The sequence below is a fragment of the Sitophilus oryzae genome, unplaced genomic scaffold (genome assembly GCF_002938485.1).
Source record: "Sitophilus oryzae breed Bouriz unplaced genomic scaffold, Soryzae_2.0 scaffold_829_pilon_pilon, whole genome shotgun sequence".
Classification (NCBI taxonomy): Eukaryota; Metazoa; Arthropoda; class Insecta; order Coleoptera; family Curculionidae; genus Sitophilus; species Sitophilus oryzae.
Genome location: NW_022147449.1, coordinates 583,793 through 602,613, shown reverse-complemented (window position 1 = coordinate 602,613; position 18,821 = coordinate 583,793). Strand labels below are relative to the sequence as shown.

Below are 18,821 nucleotides of genomic sequence, written 5' to 3'. Positions count from 1 at the left end.
AAACCGTATTAACAAAGAAATTATTATTTCGATATGTTGGTACATTATTTATAATAACTTTATGATAATGCTAATTGCTGTTGATTAATATTTAAAAAAAAGTTGCATACCTATTTTAATTTGATTTAATGCAGGTTTATAAAAGAATCATTTCATTCTTAGATTATTTTATTCTAAATTGAGTGTTTTACGAATTTTACGATATTTTTTTTGAAAACATAAAACTTTTTACATTTTTGATGCCAACTAATTGGTATGGTATTATTGGTATGGAAATTAGCCAAGAAAGAAAAGAATTGGCTATAACTTTTTTCGAATTTTTCGAAAAAAACATATTATACCTATATCGCTGACAAGCTTAAAAAAATGGCGCTTTTTATGAAGTCATGGCCAACTATATATAATCAACAACCATTTAAAAAAAACATAATGTTTCTGTCATATGTCAAAAATGACAGGCTTTAGAAAAAAAAGGAAACACAAACTCATTAGGTATGTGATTACAACTTACGTATATTACGTATCTACAACTTTTATCTGAAAACTTTTTGTCTAAAATACCGTATTATCGAATAAAAACGGCGTCAGCGATGGCTATGAAATGACGATCCATGATATTTCCCATATAATTTTACATATAAAATGACAGCGATCTTCATTTCATAGCCATCGTTGACGCCGTTTTTATTCGATCATACGGTAGATTATAATGGAATTAGAGACAAGTTTTAAAATAGCCAAAATTTATTTTTTTTCGAAATATCTAGCAAGCCTTGAACTTCTCCGAAAAATCCGAAAGGCGCATATTTATGACTCCACAAAACCGCAATTCTTTCCCCATTTAACCGACTCTCTATCTCCAGTAGTTTCCTAGATACCCACAGAGAACGTAGGAAACTCACACTGTATAGTATTTAGAAACTAACTATTATTATTTGACTAGATTAATTTGATTAATAAGACTTGATTAATTTAATTTAAAATAAATTTGATGAGATTTTTTTTTCGATTCTACTACCAGAAAACCAAAATTATATGATAACGCACTTTTCAACGAAGTTGAAGGAAGATATAATCACAATACTTAATAGAATTACTACAATTAGAAGAAAAACAAAAAGAAAAAATACCCAAATACCTTCACCTACTACTCATCTACAAAATACACTAATATAATCTCTTATAAAAACACTACACAACTACTTCTTGTATTCTACACTGAAAAAATTATCAAACTTACTAATTAATCAAACAAAAAGAAAAAATAACCAAATTATCCCTTCACCTACTACTTAACTACAAAATAATAAACTATAAAAACACTACTAAACTATTTCTGGTATTCTACACTAAACATTATAATTATACTTAATAAAATTAATCTAATTTTACACTACAACCACTACAACTACAAAGAAATAAGAACATTTTTTAAAACTAGAAGAAACAGAACTTCGATACGTGCGACCAGTATAATAGATCAAGCGGACCAAGAATATAAAATACTTTAAAAATATGCATTCAGAAAGAAAAAAATATCTGGAAAATTATCTAAACAAACATTTTTTTTTTCTTATCAGTGAAAAGCATCGACATCGTCGGCCTTGCGGAATTTGTCGGGTATTTACAATGGTCGAATTGTATAATTACCAGGATTTATAGCATATCTAATAGACAAAAAGTATCTGGGCGATTAGTAACCAATTGGCACAGTCCGAAAATTATCGATTTTTATTTTCTCTGTTTTTATTGGTCGCCTCAAAATTCAGAGTAACAAAAAATATTTTTCTGTAGTAAAAGACCGTGAAATACGCCCCGCCATCTGGTGTTTTACATCCATAAACGTCTTAGGTTGAGCTACTTTAAAATTTCATATACAAGGGTACTACCAAAGGTACTACCTACAGCAAATTAAAACAAAATTAATAGTATTTAAGATAATTACAAAAGACTATTTTTTGAAAGTTTTATATCACCCTGTAACTTTAAAACTATACATTTTCGCCCATATTTATAAGAACTTTTTTCATATTTTTTGAAGAAGATTCAATAAGAACTTATTTAACAGTTTGACACAAGAAATTTTTAAAAATTGCTATTAGACTTGTATTAAGGCAAATCAATAAAATTGCGTTTATTTCATCAAGGAGATCGAAATCGACAATTTTTGTAACACGATAAAAAAAAGGGCAGTGGCGCACTTGTTTTTTTTTAACAAAATATTCCAGCGATAGCCCAAATGTGCACGTCCCTGCTGAATTTGCCGACACTTTTTTAGCATTATAATATCTCGCACTTATAGTAACTTTTACAGTCAAAATTTCATAAGAATCATTAAAAGCGCTTTTAACCCCCTGTAAGTACAAAACAAAGCAGAATCGAATCAATATATTAATATAAAAAATAAATCTTCTTTTTACCTGAGGAATCTCCCTACGAGAGATGGCACATGTTTTTTGAAACACCCTGTATAAACTTAAATATTTATTATTATTTACCGTCTACGGTCTAGCCATCCCAGTACATCAATACATATATTTCGATTTGTGGCACACTCATCTGATCTACACGTTGTCATTTTTTCTTCCTTTGACCTTTTACAAAAAAATGTTTGTTTGTATTTTTTTTTTATTTTTTACATTTCTGTTTCAGTGGCAAATTAGCCAGGCCTTTTTCAGGAAACAAGATGACTAATTTCCCCAGGAGTACTGATTCTTTAAATATATTATAAGCACCTACCGACAGATCATCCCGCAAATCTTACCACACACTGTTAAGATAAATCGATATAGAGTATCCCGCAAGTGTGGCCAATAATCCGTGTCTAACGAGCGCGACCCGTGCCATACTTTTCCCACCTGGAAAATGCCGACAAAGACGCAGGAAACGGGGAAGAATCGGAAGAATTTGTCGCTTCGCGTAGGTCTAAAGCTCGTCCCACAAGAGGCGCGGACTTCTGTAATCTTCCATGTTTCCTGGAGTTCGGGTGTATGATATAGATCAGCGTAATTGATTACAAGTTCTATTTTTATAAAGCGGGTGTCGTTGGTGAAGGAAAAAAAACTGTGAAGAAGTTACCATAATAGTTAATCAAATTGAAATATACAGGGTGGTCCGAATCGAATTGTATTCCGGAAACTTCGGCAGCATATTCTGCAGATAACAATAAGTAAAAGAGTTTGTGTAAATGTGTGTCCTAAAATGCTTGGTTTCGGAGATACAGGGTGTAGAAATTTCATTTTTATTTCGATTTTTTCCAAATAATTTCTGAAGTAACGTCAATATTTGGATGAAAATTGGTGTCAGGGAGTTTTTTGACATGAGAAATTTTATTTTCATGTCAATATGACTCCTACTTGTAGAGGGCACCACCTACATTTTTTTAACTAGTTTGGCACCTATATAAAACGAGTAAGTAAAAAATATACATTTACGACGTTTTTTACGTTAAAAAGGTCTCTTGGTAAAAATCGCTGCGAGTAATGGGTCTCGAGATATTTCGAATCGAAATTATCAATACGTGTCATAATTGACATAAATTAAACTTGTTGACTATAAGATTGAAATCATAAATTTGAAATGTTTTTGTGCCAAAAATTCAATAGAAACTGTTTTATCATCATTTTTTCGAACGAAAATTTATGATTAATTTAAAAAATAAAATGTTCCCAAATTTATAATTTCATTCAAATAATAACTATTTACTCAACATATGTTTATTTTTAGTCAATAATGACACGTATTGACTATTTCCATTCTAAATATCTTAAGAACGGTTGCGCGTAGCGATTTTTACCAAGAGACATTTTTTAAGTAAAAAATCACGGAAATGTATATTTTTTCACACAGCAGTTTTATTCAGGTACGGACGAAAAGTTATTACACCTCAGAACAGTTAAAACACATGTAGATGACGCCCCCTATAGGTAGGAGTCATATTGACATCAACAGTGGCGGATACAGAGGGGGGGCCTATGGGGCCCGGGCCCCCACTAAAATCTATAAATTGGGTTAAATATTAAGCTTTTGGGTTAAAAATGGCGCCCTAAATACCATATTCTACATTAATTTTTATTTGAGCCCCCCTAAAATAAATTCCTGTATCCGCCCCTGGACATCAAAATAAAATTTCTCATGTCAAAAAACTCCCAGACACTAATTTTCATCCAAATATGGACGTTACTGAATAAACTATTTGGAAAAAATCGAAATATATATGAAACTTTTACACAATGTATCTCCGAAACTAAGCATTTTAGGATATACATTTATACGAACTTTTATACTTATCAGCAGGACATGCTGCCGAAGTTTCCGGAATACAGTTCGGACCACCCTGTATAAAGCAATGTCGGGTTAGTTACGCTATTTAAAACTCAAGAACGGCTGGATTAATTTTAATAATTATATCTGATGTATTGAATTGCCCTGAAGAACAGAATACTACTATTAAAATATCGATAAAAACTTACGCAAAAAAAATTATACAAAAAATTAATTTTTCAAAAAAAATAGGTTTGAAACTCCGTCATCTTTCGCATTCTTCCAGCTTATTTTTGTAATAATTGATGACTACTGCATATCCATGACGTATTGAACATTATTATGCAATAGAAATTAAAGGAATAAAGTGTGAAAATACCTAGCATACGGATGTCTTAAATAAGTACAAATATTTTCACACAGGGCTGGTAGATCTCGATAAAAGAAACATAATATTTTCTCTTTGCCGTTTTGTGTTAAAGTGCAAAATAACCGAGTTATTTTACTTAAATTTTGAGAACCACTGCATTTTTCTCGGTTTTACACTCTCATCATAGATAAAGAATATTTAACCAGACTACTCTCATAGTCCCAAAGATCATTTGATCAGAAAACTTTCGAATCGCACGGTGTGTAGGTATAAAAAATCGAAAACTCTGATCACTGACCCAACTCAACTTTGTCATTTTTTGAGCCATCATTATTTAATTTAAATGTATGAGACCTGTGATTAGACTGAAGGCTCGTTTGAATATATTAGGCACTAAGGATCATCATCGGAGAAAAGTTACAAAAGATCCACATTATCGTCACATCACAGTCATCACATTATGCATTACATGATCCCTTGAGCTTCCTCTGATATCTGATATGATCCTAGAGATCATGCATTCCTTGCCAATGTTATAATCATGTTGGAATTTGCAATAATGACGGATGGTGGTGAGTGCCCCTGTGATCAGTGATTAGACTGACAGAGAAAAGATTCAAAAGATAACCATATTCCATTCGTCGTCACATCACAACGTATTCCGTCGTCACATCACAATCATCACACTATGCATTGCATCAGCATTACATGATCCCTCGAGCTTAGAGATATTACTTACATGATCCCTCGAGTCAGTTGAGCTCCCTCTGATATGATTGTAGAGAGCATGTATTCCCATTTCCCATATGCATTATGCTGCACGATGCATTCCTTGCCTCTTGCCAATGAATGCAACGAACGGTGCCGAACACCGAGTGCGATTTTTCGGAGCAATTAACATATAAAACTACATTTTTAATTTATAGGTTAATTGCTCCGAAAAATCGCTGCTACTTGTCACAGTGCTTTTATTGGAGCAGTCGCAGAGCGTAGCAGCTCCACAAAAATCGCAGACTGGCCCACCTCTAGCAGCTCCACAAAAATCGCAGACTGGCCCACCTCTAATTGTTTATAACTTAAAAAGGATCCTTCAATGTATTGGTGGGATCAGATGAGGATTGCCTGCCATAGTCGTAACAATATGGGTACAGGCTTCAGAAAAAATTCTGTTAAATCCCAATCATCATCTCCCATCTGAACGATCAGAAGGATCAATGCGAAGGATCATTTATTTAAATCACTAAATAATATTGTCTCATAAATAAAGATAGCTATTCTCACTGGCGGCATCTCTGAATTATAAAAGTTACTAATAATTTAAGAAAAACTAGTATATATTTTGTAATAAATAACAAAAAAGTTAAAAAAAACTCAATCAAAATTAAAATATAATTCATAAAAAATTATACTCAGTATACTGATATGAGTGAATATTAAAAGACAAATTAACTAAAAGAAATAATCGACTGGGATTCTTAGGTAGGCAACTAGTAAATCGTTTCTTTATACTCCATTTCCAATTTTAAAAGGAATTTAAATTTCTTCATATTTTTGGTTAGGCAACTAACAATATTTCTTTCATTTAAATGAAAATTCCTTTTAATTTTTAAATTTACAAAAAATTGTTGTGATTTGTGATGTGTATGGTGATTTCTGTTACGTTGGACCTGGTTGGTCCGCGTTGGACTTCTTTGCGGTACAGTACGGGGACTCAATTTGTTAAGGATAAACTATTATAATTGTATTATATAGGTGTTCGATTTTATTAGAATAGTAAAAAAGATCTAGAACATCTAACCTAACAATACTTTTGTTAGAAATGAGCAATAAAGCAAAACCAAATCCTTGGAAGCAAAATAACTCCAATCAGAAACAGAAAAAAGTGTTGAAGGATTCTACAAATGTTGGACCTGGTTTAAGTGCTACAGCTGAACACAAATTTAAAGAAGCTCAAGCTAAGTTACAGAATGCGGTTAAGAAACATATTAAGGATTACGAATCATCTTCTGATGAAGAAGATATAGATTCTACAGATCTAATTGGTATATTTAGTTGTTTTTAAAACTAATTCTTTATCATGAAAATATATAGTTGTTTTTATCTATTTTAGAGAGTATTCTTAAACAGTACTCTAAGACTGGTGGGACAAATGACCAGATTCTTAAAACACAAACATTTATTGAAGAATCGGTTTTATCAGGAGCAATAACCTGCCTTATATGTATCTCCAGAATTAAAAGAGATGATCAGGTTTTTAATATACATATATTAAGTCTAGTTATTATGTACTAATGAGAACATTGTTATAGATATGGACATGTAACAATTGTTTTGGTGGATTTCACTTAAATTGCATTCAAAGATGGTCAAAGGATACTGTTATTCAATTAAAACAAAGAATAGAGGATCAGACTTTGTCGACTGTAAAGTCTTTATTCTGGTGCTGTCCAAAATGTCGATATGAATACAACCCAAACCAAATTCCTGACAAATACGTTTGTTTTTGTGGAAGATCTGAAAACCCAAAGTATCAACCGTTCTTAGTACCGCATAGTTGTGGTGAACTATGTCAAAAAGAGTTAATACCTCGTTGTGGCCACAAGTGTCTTTTATTATGTCATCCAGGTAAAAAAAATCATTTATTTTTTATTTTATCTCTTTAACCGCTGTTTTTAGGACCATGTCCACCATGTCCTGTAACTGTCAATGTTTCTTGTTATTGTGGCTCGAATGAACCCGTGACCAAAAGATGCAGTTTAAGAGGATGGTCATGTGGCAAACCCTGTGCCAAAACCTTATCCTGTAATAAGCATGCCTGTAGGGAGCCATGTCACGAAGGTACTTGCAAGGACTGTTTAAAAAAGAGTATACAAAAGTGTATGTGTGGAGGACAACAGAAATTAAGGGATTGTAATTCGCCCATTTGGCAATGTGATAAGGTGAACTAATTATATTTGTTCAAATTTATTTTATATGTATTTGAATTATAGGTTTGCGAAAAACCTCTTGATTGTGGTAAACACAAATGCGAAAATGTTTGTCATGCGGGAGTTTGTGATACATGTCCTTTGACAAAACCAAGAACTTGTCCTTGTGGCAAGACAAAATATCAACTGCCTTGTACTGAAAGTACACCCACTTGTCCAGACACTTGTGGGAAATTATTGGAATGTGGAATACATACTTGTAATTTCAGATGTCATAAGGATAAGTGTGGTTTGGTGAGTTTTTATCTGTGAAAACATGAATTTTAAAAGTAGTCAAAATATGTATTTTAGTATTTTTATCAAAAAAAATTAAGTTTTAATGCTAGCTTAGAGTTCGATAAAAACTGGCTTCACAGTGGCCTTTGAAATGAAGATTGATGACAATTTCTGTTGGCCCAAATGTATAATTTTTATCAATAGTTTACTTAAAAAGATGTCCAAAATTACCTAATATTTAATTTGGTAAAAAGTAAAACGTTTTCACAAAAATTATGTAAATAATATACCCAGTCACCCCTATAACTTTTTTTATTTTGTCAGATAAAAGAACGAGATTTGTTATGTTAGTATATGACATAAATTAAGATTGATTGACGTATTCAATTACTGTTTTCTGTCACTTCCTGTTTCACCAGAAATGACTACAACTTTTGATTTTTAAATGACACCCTCGATATTTATTTACTTTATTCGGTAGAAAATGTCACTCCGTATAGAATAACATATCAAATGTATGTCAACTTTTGACATATTCAATTAAAAAACATCGTATTTTAAATTTCAATCTAGAACTAAAACCAAGATTTGATCATCTAATGTTTTAGTGTCTTGTCCTGGCCAGTTAAAAGATGCCCAAATCGTATTTTTAATGATATTCCAATTTTTTCAAATGGAACAAGGGTGGCTCATTAGCATTTTTGGAAAAAGCATTTTTTTACGAATAATTTGATACCACATACTTGATATTTCGAGTCAAATTGTTGTTATGAACCGCATGTTACAATTTCAAATAAACCATATGCGAAAATGTCAAAAGTTGACCTGTGACATATCATTTTATTCAAAGTGTCATTTTCTATCAAATAAAGTAGAAAAATACCGAGGGTGTCATTTAAAAATCAAAAGTTGTAGTCATTTCCGGTGAAATAGGAAGTGACAGAAAATAATTGAATACGTCAATCAATCCTAATTTATATCATATGCTAACATACCGAATCAAGCTTTTTTATCTGGAAAAATAAAAAATGGTTATAGAGGTGAGCCACTTTTGAGACGCACCCCGTATATATAAATATTAATTGGGAGTTTCCTACAGTAGCTTGATATATATATGAGCTTGATATAGCGACATCAATTGACCCAAATAAAAAAAAAAAACAAAAAGACTCCAAATTGTTTTTTTAATGTTTTTTACCAAACTTATGTTTTTTTTAATGGGACACCCTGTGTATTATATTTTTATTTTACTTGTCTTGTTATGGGTTATCTAAAAATATGGTATACCCTATACTTAGTTTCATAAATAAGTTAAAAATGCATTATTTAACATAACATAAATGAACCTAGTTTAAAAGAGTATTATTATTTTATTTTATTTAATTTATAACCAGATAATTTTGCTTTCCATTGTGATATCTTAATAAACTGCACTGAAAATGAACTTCTACAGCTTTTAGATAACACGCTGTCAAAGTTATTGATATTTTTGATGTTTACTTGGGCAATAATAATTTTACACACAGAAACTAGCGTGGAATGACCAATAACCAAATTTTGATGTGAAATAAATTAGGATTTGATTGTTTTTATTACCTAATTCAAACCGGCCCACAATAGTCATTTTTTGAAATCTAGGTGGATAAAAATCCGGGTTCCTTAGGTGTACTAATTTACATTTGTTTATGTATATTGTAAAGATAAGAACTCATACTAAGAAAATATGCACAAACAGAAATGCTATATTAGTTGATGTTTGATAAAAAAAATATTGTATCGAGCAATTTAAAACAGGTATGGACTGCTTTGCAAATTCGCGCAGTAATAAAGTGAATTTTATTGACTTGTGTTCGCTAGTTCAAAAGATTTCAAAAATTTTAAAACATGGAAGGTGTAGATCAAGGTATGTGTGTGTACTACTTGGTACTACTAATTAAAAATATAACACATTCAAACTTGAAAGGTTTTAATAATATAGATAATTGTTTGGTGGCCCGTGCAAAAATATTTATTTTTATTCTTCTTTCAAATTCAAAAAGTGATATAAATCGATTCCCGCTGGCTTTATAAATATACTTAGGGTTTTATATTAATTGTGATATATTCTTGTTTTGCATATATTTGCAAGTTTTATCAATATTTTTTTGTTCTCAGCGACATGTTCGGTCACCCGTAGATCACTTTTTGAAGTTTGGTGCCAAGAACCCGAAAAAATCCAAAGGTATATGCACTTTTTAATTGGCTACTTGAGGTTATTGGTGTAGATCATCTATCTGAGAAAGAGGAGTTATCGGTGCTAAATAAAATTCGAAAATTTTCGTATAAAATTAGTGAAAAATGGGAAAGCTGTCATATTTGTTTTCGATCGAAAAAATGGTACACCTTTGCTGTTTCTAGAATAAAAATTATATTCGTAATCTCCAACTAGTTTCTAACAAAAAGGCCTCTCGACAATTTTCTGTTCGACAAAAACTTTTTGCGTAAAAAATAAAATAACCCTATCTACATGTCCTATGCATCTTTAGGAATGTATTATAGATAATTTTATTTTATTTTCTCACGCAAAAACCGTTCGTCGGACAGAAAAATGTCAAGAGGCCGTTTTTGTTAAAAACTGGCCAGAGATTATGAAAATAATTTATGTTCTAAAAAAATCAGTGGCGTATCCTTTTTCAATCATATACAAATATGATATTTTTACTTTCAACGCCCTGTATCTAAGAAACGATGCATTTCCGGATCTATGTTCATAGGAACTTTTTTGCTTCATTTCATCTAAGGAACACGTCCCTGAATTTTGTGGTAATATTAAAAAACACCCTGGTATATTGGGGATATTTTTTTATTGTTTTCTGATAATACTGTTAGATTTGTGCTTAATTGGCCGCTATTTGAATTCACTAATACTTACTATTAATATGCAATAATAACTTAAAACGTAAAAAAAATAATTTTTAACGTTGTTTTTGAAAATAAATATATAGTAGAGTATTATATTTTTAATATATTTTATTTTTATTTTATTATTTTCACCTTTTCGATAAGTTATAAGATAACTGATTTCAAAGAAGGGGGTCGAAAATGCAAAATTTTCAATTTCGCCTTGTATTTCAGGAACTAAGAGGGCTTGGACAAATGTGTAAGTAGCATCTTTAGTTTCATAAAAAAGTAGTACAGTGATGTGAAAACCGCATCTTTATATCTCTACTCCTAAACGAGAAACCCTGAAAACACACGAAAATGGGACACCCTGTACATGTTAAATTGTATTATTAATAATTAATAATTTATAACATTAGTGCAGCTTTTATTTCTTTAAATTTTAAATATTGTACTGTTTGCAGCCCTACATCTTAGCAGGTCAATCGCCACTGCCTGTTATACAGGGATCAGTCCAAAAATGATCGTCACTTGTCATTTCAAAGGCTACTTTTACGTCTTTTTTATATATTAAATTTTAATGATGTTTTAGTGTTTAGAAATGGTAACTAAGGCCTGCAGATGTCATCACCATTTCAAAGAAATTCAATGTTGCAAGCAATACCTGTGCGAAACAAAATGTAAAAAATTGAAAGATTGCAATAAACATCCTTGCAACAGAAAGGTATAAAAATATTTTATTTTTTTTCCAAATTATCATTGTTTTGTTATTTAGTGTTGTGATGGGAACTGTCCACCGTGTGAAAAACCTTGTGGACAAACATTGCAATGTGGGAATCACAAATGCCCGTCTGTTTGTCACAGAGGTCCGTGTTTTCCTTGTCAGCAAACAAATACACTGTCTTGCAGATGTGGAGGTACTAAGATTACAGTACCTTGTGGCAAAAGGCATAAAGTAAAGCCACCAAAATGCACTAAACCATGCAAGTAAGTATAACTAGTGTTTTAACGAAAACATTTATAACGAGGGAACGTTCGCGAACGTCATCATTTTTACATTTTTAAAAGTGATTTTTTTATTTTTTAGTCTAAATAGCATAAACTTTTTTAAAAAAATTAGTGTTTTCTCTGTAGTATTTAAAATACACTATTTTATATAGACAACGTATAACACCGGGAAAATTGTGGTTTGTTCTTTGTCGCCGAAATTAGGAGCTCGGGGATTTCCCAAATACTATCGTGCCTCAGTTATATAGATTTAGCTACTGATTTGCCATTTTAATTTGCAAACTGCCAGTATGTAATGTTAATCCCATCAAAAACATAGGATTTGGAAAGTCAGTTGCCGGTAGCGGCTAGACAGCTAACTTTTAATCCCTATGGATATTTCAAGATTTTTCATTTTTGCTTCCGTTATAAACTTAAAGCTACCTGACATTCAAAATTTGAAGTTTGTGACACAACTAGAAGTACTTTAGAATTTTAATGATCTGTATTTTTGCTCGTTTATTCTCGGGGAGCGTTCGCCAAAAATAAATTCTAGAGTATTTTACAACATTATAAGTAGCAGTTGTGTTATTTTTAAATTTAGTGAAACTAATAGTAAAATAACTTTTATTTTAGAATACCTCCCAATTGTCATCACCAAAAGCGCGACAATCACAAGTGTCACTTCGGTGACTGCCCATCATGTCGCCAAACTTGCAAAAAGTCCAGATCGAGTTGCTCACATTTGTGTACGGCAGTTTGTCACTCATCGGTGGTCGTTAAAATTGAGGCACAAAAGGCTACAATGCCTTGGGAACAAACGTCTCCACAATTTGAAAGAAAATGCCTTCCGTGTCCAGATTGCAAGGAACCCGTCATGGTGACTTGTTTGGGTGAGTAAACCCCGTAACTACGCGTAACGTTTTACCTGTGAGTTTTGCCCGCCTGTACTTTGTTTTGATTGCTAGAGCTATAGCTAGACATTAACCTAACTTTAAGGTACATAGACCGCCAAATCATAACTATTTTGAATCCCTCCATTCTCTCAGTATTTCTCGATTAGGTAATGTTTTTGTTTTATATGCAATGAAATGTAGTTCTATTTTGACATCGATACTTAATCGCGGAACTTACGTTGGGGAAAGCAATATCACATAAAATTTGGTAAAATAGGGACGCCATTTGTGTTTTTAAAAAAAAAAGTATACCACCTAGCGGCTGTCTTCTTTATACAGGGTGTCTCAGATTTTAATCGGGAAAATTTAATAGACGATAGAACTTGAAAAAATAAAACAAAAAGTTCATATCAACTTGTAAGATTTAAAGCTTCCTTTTAGAGATACAGGGTACCATTAGAATACCAATTATAATATTAATTACCAAAAAGTCAGGAGACAAAAAAATTATATTTTTAATTATTAAATCCAAAAATAATATTAAACTTCTAAAAAAGCAGTGGCGTGCCTATTTTTTCCTTTAAAATAATTTAACAATGATGCCCCACCGCCGCCCCGGGCCTTTAAACTTAAATCTAATTACATCAAATTAAGTCCCATAGTAAGTATTATAAACGGGTCAAGTTATATCAAAATCGATTAAATCGTTTTTCAAATATCTTAAATTTTATTTCTTTTTTAAGTAACTTTAACACCCTGTATCTCGAAAAGGAAGCTTTAAATCTTACAAGTTGATATGAACTTTTTGTTTTATTTTTGCCAGTTCTATCGTCTATTAAATTTTCCCGATTAAAATCTGAGACACCCTGTATATTTGGCAACAACTGCCATACTTCAAAAGTTTACCTCGTTGTTCGGCGGTACCAATGAGAATCTATATGTAAGACCGTCTAACAGCTGTCTTTATTTCGTCAATTGTCTCTACCACCAGCGGTAATTTAATCAGTTTGTTGTTTATTGCATTCCTGGTTTATCTTTTTTAAGCTTTAAGTAACTTTACTCCTAGTAAAACAACATCCTAGAACTAGTAAAAAAACTAGAGTATTACATTACCGACTTTTAGGCGTTCATCCTCGATATTAATAATCAACTCGCCCAAAATAACTTTTTTATGTTTTTGACGCCTTATAAATAAATAGGAGAACATGAGACATCGCCATGGCCTTGTCATTTAGCAAAACCATCAAACTGCGGCAGACCATGCGGCAGAATACTTCGATGTACCAATCATACCTGTTCATTGTCTTGTCACGTCGTTGAATGCACCAGCGATAAACTTTTGGTAAGTCTACTTACCTAATTTCGACATTAATTAGAACAAATTGTACTTGATTGATTTTCAGGCTGGATCTAACTGTGAATCGTGCGAAAATCCATGTTCGAAACCACGTCCAGAAGGGTGTGCGCATTCCTGTCCGAAACCGTGTCATCCGGATGCATGTCCACCGTGCAAACAAATGCTGAGGATAAAGTGCCATTGTGGCCTTACCCAGCCTTATGTGCCCTGTTCGAGTTGGCAAGATGTCGAAAAAAGAGAGGAATTGCAAAGTTGTGGCAATCAGTGTCCTAAAAATGTAAGTCTAAATTATACTTTACACTTTTTTACTAAAGTAATCGCAAAACAATTTCCGATGCACGTGATGAACTTTGAGTAACAAGCGATAGCGACAGCGCTGTCGGTTTGTAATGGATTTATGAGATGAATCTTAAGGTAAAATTGGGAAACAATATATTTATTATATCATTTTTTAAAGATGTTTACGTTTTATTTTTAATTTGATAATTAATATTTTAGTAATTAATTAATTTATTAGCAGTAAGTCACTAACACTCACAGTAGCAATATTTAAATTTAAGGCAGCAGCTTATATACTCGCTACAAATCAAAATAAGTAGAAATAACTTTGAACTTTGAAAGTATTATAATTTGCTTACCAATCAAACTTACTTCTCTGACTGCAGTCAAAGGTAATAAAGGACCTTTATTGTTACGTTCTCGTTCAAAATAATTTATCAGGAAAGCTACAAGCTCTTTGCTTCGACTGTTTAAATGCTTCGGCATATTTTCAAGAAATGCAATACAAAATCTCGAAAATTTAGTTCTTAAAAGAACTGTTTGTGCTTTAAAAGTACAATTTAAAAAAAAAAGACTGAAAATCGGCAAAAAACGAGAATTACTCCCAAAGATTCAACAACAACACGATATTATACAAAATAATGACTGATATTATGATAATTGTCAAATAATAAACGACAGCGTTGCTGATCGCGGCGCAATGTGACCGACATGCCGATAATAAAAATCGCTTTAAACTAATTTTTGCAGCTTTAATCTAAATAAAATATCTGTTACAATCATTTGCTCTATAAAGTAAAATGAAGAGTTGCTCGGTATATTAAATTATACAAAAAATTTAAACATATTTTGCCAAAATTTCATTTAGTCAGGTTTATTTATAAGCTTTAGTATCAATTTCGATATGACTGATGACGTGCATCCGAAAATGTTTTGCGATTACCATAAGTATTGTCACATACTTTGAATACAAAGATTAAGGAAGGATTATAATGCTTTCCATGGTAATAAAGCATTCTGCATTAGAGGTGGAATCGAGTTAATGATTTTTGACAGTTTTTCTGTTTGACGTTTCAATTGACACATTTGAATTTGATTTGAAATCTTACTGATTTATTGTGCTTATCTGAGTATCTGATATTATTTTATATTATTTATTCTAATAATAACAAATCGCTTTTGTTTCGAGGTAGTATATCTACAAAGAGATATTGTGTCAGAACTTAAATTAACAGTAACATTACTGCGAATTGCAAAAAAACTCTAAAATAGTTATGCAGCATCAGTGATGGGCGGTGGGTAAATACACAATAGATATAATAAAAAAATTTGAATATATATCTGGTATATACCCAAAAGGTGTAGGATATACCGGATGTTAAACATCGGGTATTTACCCAAATTTCAATATACCGGGTGTTCATCTCTTTTCAGCCTGCGGTAGATCTCGGTCAATAATCGGGGTAAATATGGGTAGAATTATCACTGGTAAGTAACTAAATAATACACGTTACGTGTAAATTATGAAATTCACTTATGAATGAATGAATTGTATATATTTTCTTGCATTTTCACTTTTATTTGCAACTTCTCAAAAATAATTAGAATACCTCAATTTCACCTGGTTGTTTCAGTAGCGTATCTGATATTTTTGATATTAAGTAATTTATTATAACTTATTTATTTTTATTAGAAGTATATTTTTTTAACCCCCATCGCGCGCTACCTAAATTTGTTTCACGCTCTTTCTTTAATCTTTTTATTCAAAAATCACAGAATTGCCTTACCATACAGAAGTGACACAGGCGATTTTCTACTGGACGAAATTTTAAATGAGTTTATTTGTCATAATATTTTTAGACTATAAATTTAATGACGTCGATTTTAAAATGTTGACTATTAGTTGCTATCATGGATGAACGTGTAAAAAATTTTTATGAAAGGCAGAAAACCGTTATAGTATATGTAATTTTACCTGATGTATAATGTAGAATGTTTAGGAGGGGAGTTAATCACCGCGACGTTACAGATCTATTGTGTGTTATAGTTCCTTTCTTGAGTTATAACAAGTTATAACTCATCATACAGTCTCAGGGCTTTAACAAAAGCCAGTATCTGAGACGGCTCCACAGAGGCCAGCTCTCCATCCTCGACATCAGCCATACCAAAGTTCATGGCACGAATGGGCATTTTCCCCACAGAATCTGCATTCGCCGTTGTTTCTCAGCTTCAGCCTACTGAGGTGTTCGTTGAGGAGACAGTGTCCTGTTAGAAACCCCGTGCCAATCCGATGATTGATTGTTTTTACTTAAATCAAGGAAAACCTTTAATTTTTCTCGGTAGTACGTTCTGAGGAACTTTTTCGAGTATCTTAGACCGTTAGAGGACACCTATTTCAAGTTATGGATGGAGTCTTTCAGTTGGTTTGGAAAACAGAACGGTTCTAGTCCAGTTAGTTGGAGTGTTCGCTCCTTTTCTAGCTAGATCATTTACTTTTTCATTGCCTTCTATCCCTTGGTGAGCAGGCACCCAGAGTAGGAGGACTTTATTTTTTTTGCCTAATTTTAGCTGATAGTGAAGAGGAATAAATGTTTAAAAAGTTAGTGAAAACAGTATCTTGGCATATTTTTTCAAACAAAAGATATTAGCAAAAATATAATAAATAAGTCCCCTTATCTAGGCAGAATGTTGTAAAAATCCATTTTCTTATTTACAATAGCAGTTAAGCCCTCTACCGGCCATTCTATAAACTTGAGAATAATTTCCAGCAATTTTTCATGGTCCCTTCAGTTATAAATACATTTTCCGCAGGTTCTACGGCTAAACTTTCCGAGATACAGCCGAGAGCTATTCTTAGTGGAACACCTTGTACAACTTATACCTCAAAGGAGTCGACGCTTACTTTCACTTCTGTATAGCTAAGAAATTCTGTATTTCAAGTCCTAATGATAGAGTTCGATTTAAATTAATAATTTATTTTTTAATTTAATATTTCCATTTTAGTATCCTTGCGGCCATCGCTGCAAGTCCAACTGTCATTCTGGCCAGTGTCCTAATCCAGAATCGTGCAAGAAAAAAATGAAAATAACCTGTAATTGCAAGAGATTAAAGAAAGAATTCCAGTGCGAGGCTATTCGCAATGGTTTAGCCAAAGCGGAGTGCGACGAAGTTTGCAAAGAGAAACAAGAAGAAGGGAGAAAGAAGAGACAAGCGGACGAAGCGATAAGACTAAAAGAACAAGAATTGAAAAATAAAAAAGAATTGGAAGAATACGAGAAGAAACTGATTGGAAAGAAGAAATCCAAAGGAAAAAGGATTAATGAAGAAGTTGAAGAGAGTAGTTTCATTGGGAAATATTGGATAGTAATATTGTCCGTATTTTTGGTTGTGACATCGGTAGTTATTTATCAAGCACTTAGTTAGTTAGGTTATTAGTTTATTTATACAGGGTTATAAGTTTTTGTGAAATTAAATAAACACTTTGAAGTATTTTAAAGCTTTCTTTATATAAATTATAATCCCTATTTTACTCTCCTGGTGGGCTTCGTTTGACCGTCTGTGATATGTTTTTAATGTATGTATATGCTACTGTAAATGTCCGAAATGCGGTAAAACCTAGGATAAGCGCACTAAACCTAGAATTTACCAAAAGCATTAACTAATTAGGTTAGCCTGGTTATTTGGAGGGTGTTAATGCACTGGTTAGCCTGGTTATTTGGAGGGTGTTAATGCATTGGTTAGCCTGGATATTTGGAGGATGTTAATGCATTGGTTAGCCTGGTTATTTGGGGTGTGTTAATGCATTGGTTATGTGGTTATTTGGTGGGGTTGGTTGGTTTTTACTACCACTTGCTTTTGGTAAATCCTAGGTTTTACCGCATTTCGGACATTTACAGTAACATTGAAAGTTTTCTTTTAGGTTCTCAATATGGCGAAAAATTATGCGTTTTTTCGTATTATTTAAGTATTACTCTACTACTGGTATTATATTAATACAAGGTGTAAATAAGTATGATAAAACCAGGATATGAGTCTCTGTTAAAAATTGAGTTTTTCTACAAAATGTTTCGATGTGTTTCAAAGTTAGTTATATAAAGTGACCCAAAATCACAACATTGACTTTTTTAATTTAAATTTGATGTGTTGTATGACACTAATAAAATCGAGTTTTATGTAAAATTCTTATTTGGATATGTCAAATGCGGAGTGTTCGAAGAGTTATACACCTTACTTAGATTATATTCGATTTTTTTGAAGTGGCTATTACTGCGAGGACTGCTCCTTCTGATCTCTATGTTACATTCTTCCCTCCATATTGCTCTTTGTCAATGGATTATTATTGCCAAAGGACTGCACATTTGCAGTCGCACGGTCATAAATTGTGTTCTATCGTTTTTTCTTCAGATTAACAAAATCTGCACATGGCTTCGTGTGTCAATCCCATATTTATTAAGCTTACAATGCCCTGTTAGTAGACCCACTACAGCTTTGACAGTCTTTCTGTTTTTGCATATCAGGTCTGCGCAGTGTCTCTGGGTCTGCCGTAAATGTTGGCCAATGTTCTACTATGGACTTTTTTCCAGCAA

The 18,821-nt window shown here is 32.3% G+C and overlaps 1 protein-coding gene across 3 annotated transcripts; it reads left to right on the top strand.

The window, feature by feature from the left end:
• The first annotated feature begins 6,231 nt into the window (after positions 1-6,231).
• Positions 6,232-17,724, top strand: LOC115889688 (NF-X1-type zinc finger protein NFXL1). 3 transcript variants are annotated; one of them, XM_030909745.1, is made up of 12 exons: positions 6,232-6,334; positions 6,451-6,675; positions 6,744-6,883; positions 6,943-7,258; positions 7,310-7,572; positions 7,624-7,854; positions 11,309-11,440; positions 11,492-11,703; positions 12,340-12,596; positions 13,799-13,941; positions 14,003-14,233; positions 17,239-17,724. In XM_030909745.1, the coding sequence occupies exons 1-12, from the start codon at positions 6,271-6,273 to the stop codon at positions 17,656-17,658; spliced, it is 2,634 nt and encodes an 877-aa protein (XP_030765605.1). In that variant the 5' UTR covers positions 6,232-6,270; the 3' UTR covers positions 17,659-17,724. The 3 variants fall into 3 exon arrangements, with proteins under 3 accessions (XP_030765605.1, XP_030765606.1, XP_030765607.1); XM_030909746.1 differs by having other exon boundaries at positions 6,239-6,329; positions 6,386-6,675; XM_030909747.1 differs by having other exon boundaries at positions 6,265-6,334; positions 6,386-6,675.
• Positions 17,725-18,821: the final 1,097 nt, after the last annotated feature.

Coding starts and splice junctions, on each gene's coding strand:
- LOC115889688 (XM_030909745.1), top strand. CDS start 6,271: ATGTGTATGGTGATTTCTGTTACGTTGGACCTGGTTGGTCCGCGTTGG. Junction 6,335..6,450: donor TTGGACTTCTTTGCGGTACA/GTACGGGGACTC, acceptor TACTTTTGTTAG/AAATGAGCAATAAAGCAAAA. Junction 7,573..7,623: donor CCATTTGGCAATGTGATAAG/GTGAACTAATTA, acceptor TTTGAATTATAG/GTTTGCGAAAAACCTCTTGA.